This window comes from Notamacropus eugenii, chromosome 6, assembly GCF_028372415.1.
Source record: "Notamacropus eugenii isolate mMacEug1 chromosome 6, mMacEug1.pri_v2, whole genome shotgun sequence".
NCBI classification, from domain to species: Eukaryota; Metazoa; Chordata; class Mammalia; order Diprotodontia; family Macropodidae; genus Notamacropus; species Notamacropus eugenii.
Window position 1 is genome coordinate 14,937,535 of NC_092877.1, and position 14,543 is coordinate 14,952,077.

The 14,543-nt window shown below is 45.0% G+C and overlaps 1 protein-coding gene across 5 annotated transcripts in view; it reads right to left on the reverse strand.

Annotated features, from left to right (window-relative positions):
- PRR5L (proline rich 5 like) overlaps positions 1–14,543 on the reverse strand; it is a 110,211-nt gene that overhangs the window by 48,529 nt on the left and 47,139 nt on the right. For all 5 annotated transcript variants that reach the window (XM_072619120.1, XM_072619122.1, XM_072619121.1 and 2 more), the window contains one exon: positions 14,184–14,264. In XM_072619120.1, coding sequence (XP_072475221.1) covers positions 14,184–14,264 — 81 coding nt within the window. The remainder of the gene's footprint in view (positions 1–14,183; positions 14,265–14,543) is intronic.

Sequence of the window (14,543 nt, forward strand, 5' to 3'; positions counted from 1 at the left end):
GAGATGAGGAAACTAAGGCCCAGGAAATTTTAACTCTTCCTGTCACACAGGCAGAAGGTGGCACAAGCAGGACTTGAACCTGGGCACTGGATAAGGAGGCAGAGGATGGCATTCAAGTCTTACTGTCTTTGTGACAGGAGGTAACTCAGCCTGGGTTTCCTCACCTGTCACCTCAGCCCTTTCATGCTCTCAATCCTAGGATCTGATGATCCTAATGAGTTTCTACTGGAGAGGACACAGATGTCAAGCAGACTGGGTGGAGGCCCCACCAGCGAGCGGCAGGTCTGATGGAGACCTGAGTCATATTTGCTGGAGGAAACACGCTGAGCGCTCCTTAGAACAGCCCTGGGAGGTGCTGCCCTCCACCCCCATTTTACAGATGAGGAAAACAGAGCTCAGAGAGGTCTGTGACTGCCCAGAATGACCGAACAAGCATGCACTGGAGGCTACACTCCAGTCCCAGTCTTTTTATACTCTGTGACTCCAAGTCCCGCATTAAAACAATAAAAGTGGCTGGGTGGTGCAGTGCATAGAACGCTAGTCCTGGAGTCAGTTCAATTCTGGCCACCAATGTTCACTGGCTCTGTGAGCTTGGGCAGGTCTTCTCTTGTACCTCAGTTTCCTCATCTGTAAGATGGGAATAATAATAGCCCTGACTTCCCAGGGTTTTTGTGAGATCATATATGTAGAATGCTTTGCAAACCTTGAAGTGGTATTTAAGTGCTAGTGACTGTTATTATTATATGAAAGTGTTAAGCCTGACAATTAAAGGCAGCCTTCCTGAATAAATGCCTAATGACTGTTTTAGAAAAGGGCAGGGGCAGACTTCCAGGGGATGAGAGTCAGAGAGTGTCCCAAAGGCAGAATTTGTACAGTTAGCCCAGGATGGCTCAGGGTCTAGCAAAAAATCATAGGGACCAGACAGAAGGGTGTCTGGCTCATCAAAAAGGCCAGAGCAGGACCTGATAAGGCCTGGGTGGCTTCAGAACAGAAAGGCATCATAGACCTGGGCTAAAGGGGCCTCTATGGACTGTGATAGAGGCCCTCCTTGGAGATAACCATGAAGCAAGCTCTCAAAAGGATTGAGACGTCTGCCAATACTGGAAGTGGGGCCAATCTAAATCTCTCCTAGGCAAAGAACCTGAGTGCCCAACCCAGACAGGGCTGAGAAGAAGCCAAAGAGGCTAAAAAAAAGCCTTCCTTGATCCTCAAAGCTAGGGAGATGACTGTCCCATGCCTTTTCCGTGGCCAGACTCCATTCAGATCTGTCTGAATGCCAGCTCCTCCTCAATAAACTCCAGTGGCTCCTTATTATTCCAAGATGAAATAGAAAGCATTGGCATTCAAAACCCTGGCATCCCATCTCCTGAAAACATCTTCCATATCTTCAGTGATCCAGCGATCCTGGCCTCCTCGTTGTTCCTCCAAAAAGCAGCTCTATCTCCCAACTCTGGGCATTTTCCCTGGCCATCTCCCCTGTCCAAAATGCTCTCCCTCCTTACTTCTGCCTCCTGGCTTCCTTCAAGCCCCAGCTAGAACCGCACCTTCTCGTGGACACCTGTCCTCAGCCTTTGCTCTCAGGCCTGCTTCTATGCATCATCTCCATCTTCTTCTGTATTGTTTATTCCTGGTGCTCCCTGACTAGACTGGGAGCTCCTTGAGGGCAGGGACTGTCTTTTGTCTTTCTTTGTCACCCCGGTGCTTAGCATCTATCTAATAAATAACTGATTCTTTCTAGGAAGGACGCAGACCAGCTAGAGAGTGGGAGAGGAGCATGGATGAGTGTACTGATATACATGTGCCTGCCTGGTCCTAAACAGAGGCAGCTTTGGGGAAGATGAGAAACTTCCCTGAACTCTGAATATTGGTTCACTTATGTATTTTTAATATTTACTCTTTTTTTCTAGTTAAAGTTCATTTTGAAAAATTCCAAACTTGCCTTGACAGAACTAAAGGGGAAAGGGAGTTTAACCCCAACTTTGGTCAAGACGAAAAGGCAGTGGAGTTTAGAAAACATGACCAATTTGGGAGTCAGAAAATCTGAATTCAACCAAGTCCTGGGCAAGCATCTTTATTTGTATTTCAATCTGTAAGATGAGGAAACTGAAGCTTTAATGAATTACATCCCTATGGTGGGTATAAAAGATCCTGTGTTCCTAGTGGCCAAATGGAGAGATGGGAACAGTCAGGAAAGAAAGTCTAAGGAAAGAAAGAGGGGCTGAAAAAACCTGGTGGAACTGGGGCAGAGAATGAAGAGGGAAATCAGACAAGAACATGTCCAGGACAGCTTGGGACACGGCCTCCTTTCTTATCTCACTCTCTCTTCTCCAATGCTGCAGCAATCTGTGTCGAGGCTAACAATAACCTTGTGTGTATGTGGACATGTTGTGTCCCCCTAGAACATAAGCTTCTTGAGGGCAGGGGCCACCACTCTGTTGTGGTATGCCCATGGTGCCTAGGCTACAACAAGCACTTGCTAAATGTTTGCTGACTGACTGATTACAGTAACTCATATTCTAAGAGAACTTCACAGAATGTCTGTATCCATCATCTCCTTGGAGCCTGGCTGCCCTCAATGGAATGTAAGCTCTAGGAAGCCTAGGGCTGTCTTGTCTTCATATCTTGGGTCCTGGCAGGATGCTTTCCATATACTAGGTGCCTAACAAATATGTTTGGTGAATTAAATGGAACCCAAGGCAGGCTAGCGGTTGCCAGCCTAAGCTTCCCATGGCCCCTGCCTTCTGAGTTTTCTCTTCCAATCAACAGTTCCCTCATAGATCACTGTTTATGAGGACAAAAGAGGAGGGAATCAAAGTAAAAAAGAGGCGGTTAAGAGAAAACGCCCGCCTGCGGTTTATGGCTTTCAGGATATGTGAGAGCCAAAAAGTCGGACACCCAGTGCCTCTGACACATTCCCCCTTGGCCTGGAGCCCCAGGATCTGGCAGTTTTCCCCTTATGTCCCTTCCTCCCTGACAGAAGAACAAACACTGGCTTTCTGGAGACAAGGCTTTCCTAAAAAGAACAACTCTGCCAGGACTGGATTTGTCATCTTTGTCATCATCATCATTAATTAAGAGACAGAGGGGCATGGCAGAGAGAAATATGACCTTGGAGTCAGAAAGATCTGGATTTACCTCCTGCCTCAGACCCAGACTAGCTGTCTGACCCTGGACAAATTACCTCCCAAAGGTTCTAGGTCAAACTCCAATACAAACAGGGACCATTAAACCATCCGTAAGGATCCAAACTGCCACATTCGGACTTAGAAAACTACATGGCAACATTATCTATGTTCTATTATACACACACACATATACATGCATGTATACAATGTATACATACACACATATATACGTGTGTACATATGTGTATATGTGTATAATGTATGTGTGTATATACATATATGTGTGTGTAGATAGATAGATATGTATATGCATGGTGTGGGTGGGTGTGTATGTGCATTTTCATTTTGTTAATTCTGTCCCAATTACATTCTGATCTACCTGGCTAAGGTGTCTGATACCTCTGTTCCAGGCCACTCTCTCTCAGCTACAATGTGCAGATAAGGCGGTGACCTTCATCGGTAGAGGTCATGTTCTCACGTAGGAGTAATGGCACAAATGAAATCATAAATCCGGTCCCTAAGCCCTACTGAGTAGCTCACATTTATACAGAGCTTTTGAGGTTTGCTAAACAATTTACACAGGTCATCTCTACCACCCTGTGGGGTGGGGGCTATTATTATCCGCATTTTATGGAAGACAAAATTGAGGCAAAAAGGTTAAATGGTTTGCCCAGGGACATACTGGTATGAAGTGTCAGAAGCAGGATCTGAATCCAAGTCTTCCTGACTCCAATTCTAGATCTCCATCTACTCTGTCACTGTGTTGCCCACTGACATACAATCTGGACTGGAGTTTCTCCAACTGGGGACCAGGGGCCATTTTGAAACAAATGAGGAAGCCATCCAGCAGGGCCAGATGCTCCCAGTGTAATGAGCTATGGGAAGAGAAGCTGGGGAGGGGGAGAGCTCTTATTTTCTGAGAGGTGAGGAAGAAGGAGGGAAAGGAGGGGGAGTCAGGAAGGAGAATTCACATGGAATTCTCTAAAGAGAAGGAGTCGGGGGCATATGAGCACAATGGAAACCCAACCCTGAAACCCAACCGAACTGGGAAACAGCCTCACAGGTCAGCGAGTCTAGTAGGAAAACAAGTCTGGTAGAAACAAGCAGGGACCCAGCAGTCTTAGGTTCATTCTCTCGGTCTCTCCTTCCCTCTGCCACATGTGGCCAGTTAAGACACCACCCCACTGTTTACAGGATTTCCTGTTGTATCACACAGGCAGGCAGCCTCTCTCCTCACTGTCATGGCCAACGTAGGTCTCCCTGCTCTTGGCTCTGGGGCTGAGCAGCTAGACGTAGACTAACCATAAGCTTAATTTGCAGCTGGAAGGCTCTCACTTCTGGGTGTGGGTGCGTGGGGATGACAGGGGAAAAGACATGAACCAGTTACAGAAGTCATCTGAGACGTGGATTCTATCACTCCCTCCTCCTGCCCCCCACCCTGTGGCAAGAGGAGACTGCCAGGCACCCAAGTTCCCCACCAGACATCTTGTTCCTCTCCTAGAGGCTGCTCTTACATGGCCTGCCTCTCTCCACCAAAGGGGCTGGCATGATGACTCCCAGGCAGTGACATCTTTGCCCCCAGAAAGGCCCAATTCAGGGAGTAAATGTCACTCACCAGGAATAACCACCCCTTCTTGTAAGTAAACGCCTCCATTCAAAACTGGCTCAAGTAAACTCTGTTTCTCTATGGCAAATATCCATTCCTGTATCCAAAGCATGTAGAAATGGACGGTCAGGCTGCAAAGCTGAGCTCGGCCATCTCTGCCATTGGCCCTGTGAGTCTCAGTTTCCTCATTTATCAAATAAAGGGCCTGGATGAGACTCTGAAGTCCACTCCAGCTCAAAATCCTCTGATCTAAAGGTGCCCCAGAAGCTCAACTTGGTCTCGTCCACTACAGCTCTGGCCACCCAAGGCTCACCACATCCCCTCACTTCCCCCCTCCCCCAAATGTAGCATTTCTGCATCATCCTCTTAGTCCTCAACTGATGGACCTGATTTTTATGGGCCTTTTCTGAGCGTGAAAAATCATGAAGGTCCATTAAACCCAAAAGAAGTGTGAACCTTCTTTTAAAAAGGGCACAGCATGATGCAAAAGCTACCTCCAGGCAGAACTAAGCTGGGCTGGGGCGGGGGGGGATGTTGGGAGAGCCGCAGGAGGAATGGCGTGAAGCCAGAAGAAGGCTGTGAGACAACCAGGCTGATATTTGTGTGCCAGGCACTCTGAAAAAGACAGAGAGAAACTGAACTTGTCCCTACTAGGGCAGCTGGGAAGGACAGATGAAGTAATTCGTGCTAATGAGAGAGGTTGGAAAAAAGGCCTGGAAGATGAGAGGGCTGGCTCCTTTCAGCTCCAAGCCGAGGACCCCATATCCCTTCTACTCCTCAGAGTGGAAGTTCACAGAATCACAGGTTGGGGCTGGAGGGCACCTCAGGAGCCATTTAGTCAAACGCTCTTATTTTACAGATAAGGAAACTGAATCCCAGAGGGGAGAGGTGAACTGCCCACGGTCACATAAGAAATAAGATTTCAGATCTGAACCCAGGTCTTCTGACTCCAAATCCCAGTGCTCTGACCACTGGCTACCTCCTTGGTTATCTCTTCTCCTCCTAAGTAACTGATGTATATTTTAAAGTCAGTTCCTAAGGGCAATAACTTCATGTTTGCTGCCTTACCCATCGCTGACTTAAATGATGGAAGGTTGGGCTCATAAGGAGTCAGTGGGGGAGACACTGAAGGGAAAAGGTACCTCTCTGGGGTTTTGGACCTTCAAGCTTCTTCCACCCCTTTGTCAAGACTTCTATGGTTGGCAAACACCCATAACTCAATGGAAAACTTGAGAGATTCTTGAGTTTCCCTTTGGTTGTAGCAGCTGCCTGACTCAAACACACGTTTCAGTTCTGAGCCATCCAGCACACAGTCTGATTCTTGGAACCTCTGCTTTCCTTGAAAACCTCTGGGGTTTCCTTCTCCTGGGCTGTTCCCTCTGAGAAGGGCAGCAGAGGTGGGTGGAGAGAAGGGAGGGGGAACATCTGAGTTTCCTGTCCTGGGCCCTTTACATATAAACTCATCTCTGGATTTCCTGAAGCTTCATCTATGTCAATTTTGTACTAAAATATCCTATCAGGGGGTAGGAGAGTGAGGGGGGTGGGCTGGGGAAAGCACGGCTCTGGGGGAGCCACAGAGAGGAAGGAATGTGGCTAGAGAAGCTGCTTCCCATTCCAATCAATCAGAATTAGAAAGAAAATAAAACCATATTTCTTGCATTTCCATCTGTGCCAGGTCTCTAATACTGTGTCTGCGTACAGAAGTTTCATATACACAGGACTCCAAAGTTTCTCACTCCCTTCTGACTTCCCTTGGTCCAGCAATCATTATTTGTGAAGTACACTTACATATAACTATTAATGATTATATGCCAGATATTTTATAATAATAATGGGGAACCAAGGACCCCAGCTTCTGGGATAAGAACTCATTGTTTGACAAAAATTGCTGGGAAAACTGGATAACAGTGTGGTGGAAATTAGGCATAGACCCATACCTGACACCGTACACAAGAATAAAGTCCAAATGGATACATGATTTAGGTATAAAGATTGATACCATGAATAAACTGGAGAAGCAAGGAATAGTGTATTTATCAGATCTATGGAGAAGGGAAGAATTCTTTACTAAAGGAGAGATAGAAAGCATTATGAAATGCAAAATGGATAACTTTGATTACATTAAACTGAGAAGTTTTTGCACAACCAAACCCAATGCAACCAAAATCCGGAGGGACATAGTAAATTGGGAAAGAATTTTTACAGCTAAGCTCGGGGATAAAGGCCTCATTTCTAGAATATATAGAGAACTGACCCAAATGTATAATCATACAAGTCATTCCCCAATTGATAAATGGTCAAAGGATATGAACAGGCAATTTTCAGAGAAAGAAATTAAAGCTATCCATAATCATATGAAAAAATGCTCTAAATCACTATTGGTTAGAGAGATGCAAATCAAAACAACTCTGAGGTACCACATCACACCTATAAGATTGGCAAACATGACAGAACAAGAAAATGATAAATGCTGGAGAGGATGTGGGAGAGTTGGAACACTAATTCATTGTTGGTGGAGCTGCGAGCGCATCCAACCATTCTGGAGAGCAATTTGGAACTATGCCCAAAGGGCTACAAAAATGTGCATACCCTTTGACCCAGCAATATCGCTACTAGGACTATATCCCCAAGAGATCATAAAAATGGGAAAGGGTCCCACATGTACAAAAATATTTATAGCAGCACTCTATGTAGTTGCCAAAAACTGGAAGTCAAGGGGATGTCCATCAATTGGGGAATGGCTGAATAAATTATGGTATATGAATGTAATGGAGTACTATTGTGCCATAAGAAATGATGAACAAGAAGACTTCAGAGAGGCCTGGAAGGACTTATATGACCTGATGCTGAGTGAAAGAAGCAGAACCAGGAGAACTTTATGCACAGCAACGACCACAGTGTGTGAGAGTTTTTTCTGGTAGACCTAGATTTTTGTAATAACACAAGAACTTCTTACAAAAAAAAAAAAATAAATCCCAGTGGTGGTTCTCAAGGCAAAATGCCTTCCACACTCAGAGAGAGAAATACGGAAGTCACTCACATAATGTAACAGATCATGTTCGTGTATGTGTATGTGTTTGTGTATCATGTTCTGATTTGTTACACGATTTCTTTCATTTATCTTAGTCTGACTACATAGCATGACTATAGTGAAAATATACTCAATAGGAAAGTATATGTAGAATCTATACAGAATTGTATGCAGTCGTGCGGAGGGAGGGGGGGAGTGGGGGGTAGGTGGGGGGGATAAAATCACAATTGTATGGCAGTGATTGTTAAACATTAAAAAAAAAAATAATAATAATAATGGGGAACATTTATAGACAAATTTAAGACTTATGAGGTGCTTTACTTGTGACATTTAATTTGATCCTGATGAAAACCCTGGGAGGTAGGTGCTACTCTTACTCCCATTTACAGATGAGAAAACTGAGGCAGATAGTGGTGAAATGACTTGCCCAGGGTCACACGGCTAGCGAGTATCTGAAGCCACATTTGAACTCAGGTCTTCCAGACTCCTTCCATCATCTAGCTGTGTAAATTCAGAGTGGCTTGCCTAGGCTCACAGATCCGGGAGAGATCAGAGGCAGGGTTTGAACTCAGGTCTCCTCCACTCTAAGGTCAGGGTCCTTGCAACAGGCCAGCTCTTTTATTTTTTTCTAAATGTGTTTATGGAAGCAAAGAAGGAAGGAAGGAATAGGAGAGAGAGAGAGAAGAGAAAGAAAGAAAATAAGAGACTAAGGGAGGAATATGAAGGAAGACAGAAGTGATGATAAACATAAGATAATAATAACTTACAATATTAAATAATGTGATATAGACCAATGATTTCTTTGGAACATCCCACAGGACACATTTTGCTCAAAACAGATTTGCTTTCCTTATGGTGGTCTGGGCTGTGTGAATAACTGAACTGGCATCTCTGGGCATCGGGCTGAAGGGCAGCACAAGGCAGGGGAAGGAGTGTTGGCTCTGGCACCACCAGGACCAGACCTGGTTCTTATCTCCCCACTGATACCACCGGCGTGACCGTGGGCCTCAGTTTCCTCATCTGTAAAATAGAGAGGGGTGGGCCTCGATGGTCACGGCCATCTCCTCCAACCCTATCTCTATGATCATATGATCCTGTGAGGGTTTGGGTGGACAGGGGAGACTGGCCTCATGTGTCACGGAGTCCTGACAATAATGTGTTCTTGTTCTTTCTTCTGCAGACAGACACAAAAAGTAGCTGTTTCTCCAGGAAATAAACTAAGCTGACTTTAAGCCTCAGTTCACATCATTCCTCTTCTAGGAAGCCTTCCTAAGCTGCGGACATGGGGGACCTCTGCGCGCTGGTAATGGAGTCAGGGAGCTGGGGTCTGGACCCTGGCACCTGCCTTGGGTGACAAAGCGCAAATCACTTAGTGCCACCTGTACTGAGCGGAAAGGGACCTAGGAGAGCAACTGGACCGAACATTCATTTTATAGTGGAGGAACATAAGACCGAGAAAAATGCCATGATCTCCTCAGGCCACCCAGCTAACTGATGGCAGGGTCAGGACTTGAACTCGGCTCCTATGACCCCAAACCTAGCACTTTTCCCACAGCACCATGACATAGCTCAGTTCCTGTCTCTGGTTAGTTTCCACATCTGTAAAATGGGACTGGATTAGATGCCTCCCTAGTGGTCCCTTTCAGTTCTGAATCCGTGATCTTATCATCTCCTACAGCCCTCACTATCTGCAACTAATCACACACTACTTTGTGTTATCTAGTTTACTGCATTAAGCTATTTCTCTTAGTCTTATGGAGCAGAACCTCTCACACATGTCTATGTTACCATCCCAATGCGGCTGTAAGCTTCTCTCGGGGCAGGATTGTGTCTTCTACTGTTAGGCATCTCACCCAGTGTCTCCTTCACAGACATTACCATAGACTGTAGACATTAAAGGTCACTATTAAAATGGGGAAACAGAGGCACAGAAGTGGGAGTTGGGCACTTCTGTGCCCACAAATCAGACAGTGATTTAATGGCAAAGCTGAATTAGAACCCAGGTCTTCAGACTTCCAGATGAGGGCTCCTTCCACTCTTGCCATTTAGCAAGTGTATAAGATGATCTTTTGCTCTGATCTGGGTTGGGAGGGTCTTCAAAAAGCATCTAAACCACCTCAAGTTGGTGTCCCTTCTACATCATCTGACAAGTGGTCATCCAAACTCAGCAAGAATTCCTCCATGATAGAAGTAGCCCAGACCATTTTGGGCTCGCTCTCTGTCCACTTGGAAGTGTTCCATCATAACAAGCTCAAAGATGACTCCCTGAAACCAAGTTCTTCTTCAAGATTCAACTGAAATAGTAAAAAGGTGTTTTGTTTTGAAAGCCATACTGCTTAAAAGAGGAGGATCCAAGAAGAGAAAGAAAAGAACTACTGCTTTGAGTGGAATGGAAAACATAAGGAAGAAAAACTCAATTCTTATTTTACCTTTACTTTCTTCGGCAAGGAAAGCATTATTTCGAATGTTAAGAACAAAGCAAAAATGGCTATTGGGAAGTCAAAACCCAAGAAAAATAAGGATAATAAGACAGGGCAACTTGAGAAATTGAAGACATAGGATCATGGGTTTGGAAGAGATCTTTGAGGCTACTGAGTCCAACCCTCTCATTTGACAGAGCAGAAAACTGAATTACAGAGAATTTAAGTGACTTGTCCAGGATCGCACAATTCATAAATGTCTAAGACAGAAGTGGAACTGAAGTCTTGTTGACTTCAAGTCTAATACTCTGCCTTGGCCACTACACCACCTCATCACCTCAGGTCCAGAAGAACTAACTATATTCTGCGTTACCAGAAAAAAGGGGAGGATGTGAAGGGTGGACTAAAGTCAGTGATCTCTGATCTCTAGAGAAAGGGAGAGGTGCAGCAAAACTGAAGAAAGATTGTTTTTGTAAAGGGAAGAGAATAGTGAGCGTTTCTTGAGTTCTTGGCAACTTTGTAGAATGATATTAGAGGGAAGGTTAGTGAACATTTAGAGAAGGAAGCAGTGATCACAAAGAGCTAGAAAGGTTCTATGGCGGGATTAGTTGGTAGGCAAGTAAGGAGAATATTCCAGATAAAGTTTGTCTAGATTGTAGTCAAGCATCTCTTAAGCTGTTCTTAGGGATATGATGGAGAGATGTGGGTTAGGGGATAGTGGAGGTAGGTGGGTTTGAGCCTGAGTGGCTGGTCCCAAAGAAAAGTCATTAATAATGATTCTTTGATAGGTGGGTAAGGGTATCTATTCCTAGTGGTGGTCCCCAGGGATGTGCACTAGGTCCTCAGCTTTTTAATGCTTTTAACAATGACTTGGGTAATGGCTTATCAAGTCTGCAGATGACCCAATACTAGGAGGGAAAGCTAACACACTTCAAGGCAGAGTCAGGAACCAGAAAGATTTTTTTTTTTGACATACAGCTGAATCTAATTAAAGATGAAATTTAATAGGTATAAATGTAAAATCTTTCCCTTGGGTTCCCAAAGTCCATTTCACAAATATAAAATGGAGAAGGGATGGCTAGAGAACAGTTCATCTGAAAGAGTATCTAGGGAGTTTTAATAGACTTGACCAGAGGTCATAAAGTGAGGAAGTGCCTAAGGCAGGATTTGAACATAGTTCTTCCTGACTCTAAGTCTGGGACTCTATTACACCACCTATCTAGCTGGGGTCTAGTACTGGGGACTAAGAGGTGATAATTCCACGGTCTTCTGCCCAGTCAGATCACATTGGGAATTGTGTTCAGTTCTAGGCAACACATTTTAGAAAGGCCGCTGATCAACTGCAGAAACTATAGGAGGATTGAAAATCCAAGGAATGGAGAAGAGAAGCCTGGGGATCCCAGGGGTGGAGGAAGAAAGGGAAAGAGTCATTCTGTGAAAAATGCCTTCTCCACGCTAAACACGCCTGGTTTAGGTGATGATTCCTTGGTTGTACTGTTTCTTCTGGAACTACCCAGATATTCAAAGCAATTAGTCATCCCTTCTCTGCTTCAGGCCTGTAGTTTCTCAAAACCAAAATGCCACGAAGAGAACCAGCTAGAACCCCCTCTCCCCAGGCCAACCTCCAGAGACTTCCCAGAGTCCCTTCCCTTCTCCCTCCAGCCAGCTGAATTATGGGGGCTACTGTGCTGGGTAAGTCTTCAAAAATAGGGGGAGAAAAATCCAACTGAACTTACATCCCCCACAGTCACAGAAGAGTCTTATTTTTGCTTTAGTGTTTTACTTGCTAAAATAAAGGCAGCTGTGTTTACTTGAGCATGGGTACTTCCAGATGTGGACACATGTGCATGCCAACACACTTTATTTAGCCTGAGACCTCTGCTCGGCATGCATGCCTGCGCCGATTTTCCATTTTCCAGGAACTGCTCTGGGCAATGGAAGGATTGCTTCAACCCCTGTCAGATCAGAGTTGGAGAGCTTGGAGGGGGCACGTGCAAGGAAAGTTTTAATTTCTTTAAAAGACAAACCTACTCCCCCTGGACCAGAGCACAGCTGAAAGCAATACTAAGCGCCCCAGACAGTATTCCCTGGCCACCATCCCTCAGACATGGCGCTAAGCAAAGACAGAGTCACAGTGTCTGTAGTCACTGGTTAACCCTTCCCCCAGATGACAAGCTCCCTCTGGGCTGATGACAAGAATAAAACTGTGGACTCTGGGATACAAGCTCTATTTGGAAGCCTGCATGTAGGGACTGGGACAGCCCTAAGTTAAAAAAAAAATCAGCTCGTGGGAATCTCTGCTAGGTGTGCACGGGAGGGTGATTTCAATCAATCCATCAAGTCAGTCAGTAAGCCTTTAGCAAGCGCTGTCTATGGGCCAGGCACTGTGCCAGCGGCTGTAAATATAAATGTGGAAGCAAGATAGTCCCTGCCGCCAACGTAGAACCCGTTCCCACAGTGCTGACAGTAATGAATCAGGCCCCTGTGAAGGGACCCTCCTGTATCATGGAAAATGGACTTGGGGTGAGTCTAAGATGGCAAAACTCTGCACTGGGAGCCAAGCAATCTGGTCTTCGCCACCAGCTAGCCTGGAGACGCTGGACAACTTGGTGACATGATGCCACCATGGGCCTCTGTGTCCCATCTGTAAAACAAATGGATTGGAGCAGACAACGGCCTTGGGCCCTTCTGGCTCCACTGTTCCATGCTTCTCTATACAGAATGAAATTGAAAATGATCAGTGGGAGGATAAACCTATAGTCATTTATTCATGGGCCAACACAGAGGACATACTTAACAGCTCTGATAGAGAAAAAGCAGATATTTTAAATGGAGAAACGATGAGCTTTCATTATAAAGGAAGGAGAACAGATAAAGGGTCGGCCTTGGAACTAGGGACACCTAGATTCAAATCTTACCTCTGACGTGCTTATATGCTACACCAAGGTCACCATAGGTAAATCACTTTAACCTCAGTGTTTCATTCAACTCTTTAGGACTCTAAGTGAACCAAATTTATATTAAAAAAAAAATCCAAACAACTTTGAAAGACTTAAAAACTTGGATGAGTGTAATGACCAACCTCGATTCCAGAGGTCCCAGGAGGAAGCATGCTAGCCACCTCTGGACACAGACCTGATCTACTCATTTTTTGGACATGGCCAATGCCGGAATTTGTCTTGTTTGACTATGTCTATGTTACAAGGATTTTGTTTTTCTTTTTTCAAAGCATGGGCGGGGGGTGGGGGGAGAGAAGGTGAATTTTTATTCAATGAAAGATAAAATAAAATTAAAAAAATTAAGATGATAAATTACAAGTGACAGTGCTGACCTCACCAGTGGGGGGAATTTTCCCAATTAGGGGTTCCCCGTACAAGTCCAACCCCCAAATTACAGACACAGACATGTTAGCAGTGACCTGATTAAAGGATTTACTCATTGTTCTTCCCAATCCCAATTTCAGTTTTTATCACCTGCAGGAAAGCAGGTAAAAAAGATACATCCAAGGGAAAGTGATGGCCACTTTAACATGATGACCTCGACCAGTCACTCTTCAAGACCAGCAGTCTGGTTGGGCATCACAATGAGCTGGCTTTGAGGATTTCAGGACCTTGTGTGGCACAGCACAGGTTGGGTACTGAAAATTCACAATCCTACAGGGTTTTATAGTTTATGATCTGTTTCTATGCATGTAGAAGCATATAAACATACGTGCACATGTACACACAAACAGATGTAGATTTATATATTTATAAATATACACATACATGTACATAGATAAACACACACATACACACACATATATACATATACATATGCCAAACAGCAGAGCCACAACTCAAACCCAAATGGCATTACTCCAGGTCACCCCACACACACATACTCCAAGCTAGTAAGGATCTGAGCTGGGATTTGAACCCAGGACTTCTCAGAGAACTCCTCATTGGGAACCTTCCCCCCTTTCCAGTTCATGCTCATGGAAGTCAGTGATGGTGTCATACCTGATGTTTTCATTCAGCAGGAACAGTTCATTGTTCTGCAGGCCTCCTCCTTTGAACACGTTGATCACTGCAGTCTGGACGCTGCCCAGGGAAGACAAGGGGTCATCTCAATAAAACAACAACAACCCAAAAGATCTCCCTACTCTCTCCCTTCCCCACCTAACGTGCCCCACCCCCAAGTGCTTGACCTCATGGCACCAACTCAAGGCCAAAGGGGTAGAAGGGTTAGAACTCAAACCACCCCTACTGGCCTGGGATCTTATTTTGGAGACAAGGAAACTGAGGCATACAGGGAATGTGTGAGGTGGGATCTGAACCCAGGTCTTCTCATTTCCAAGTCCTTTCTTCCTTCCCTCATTC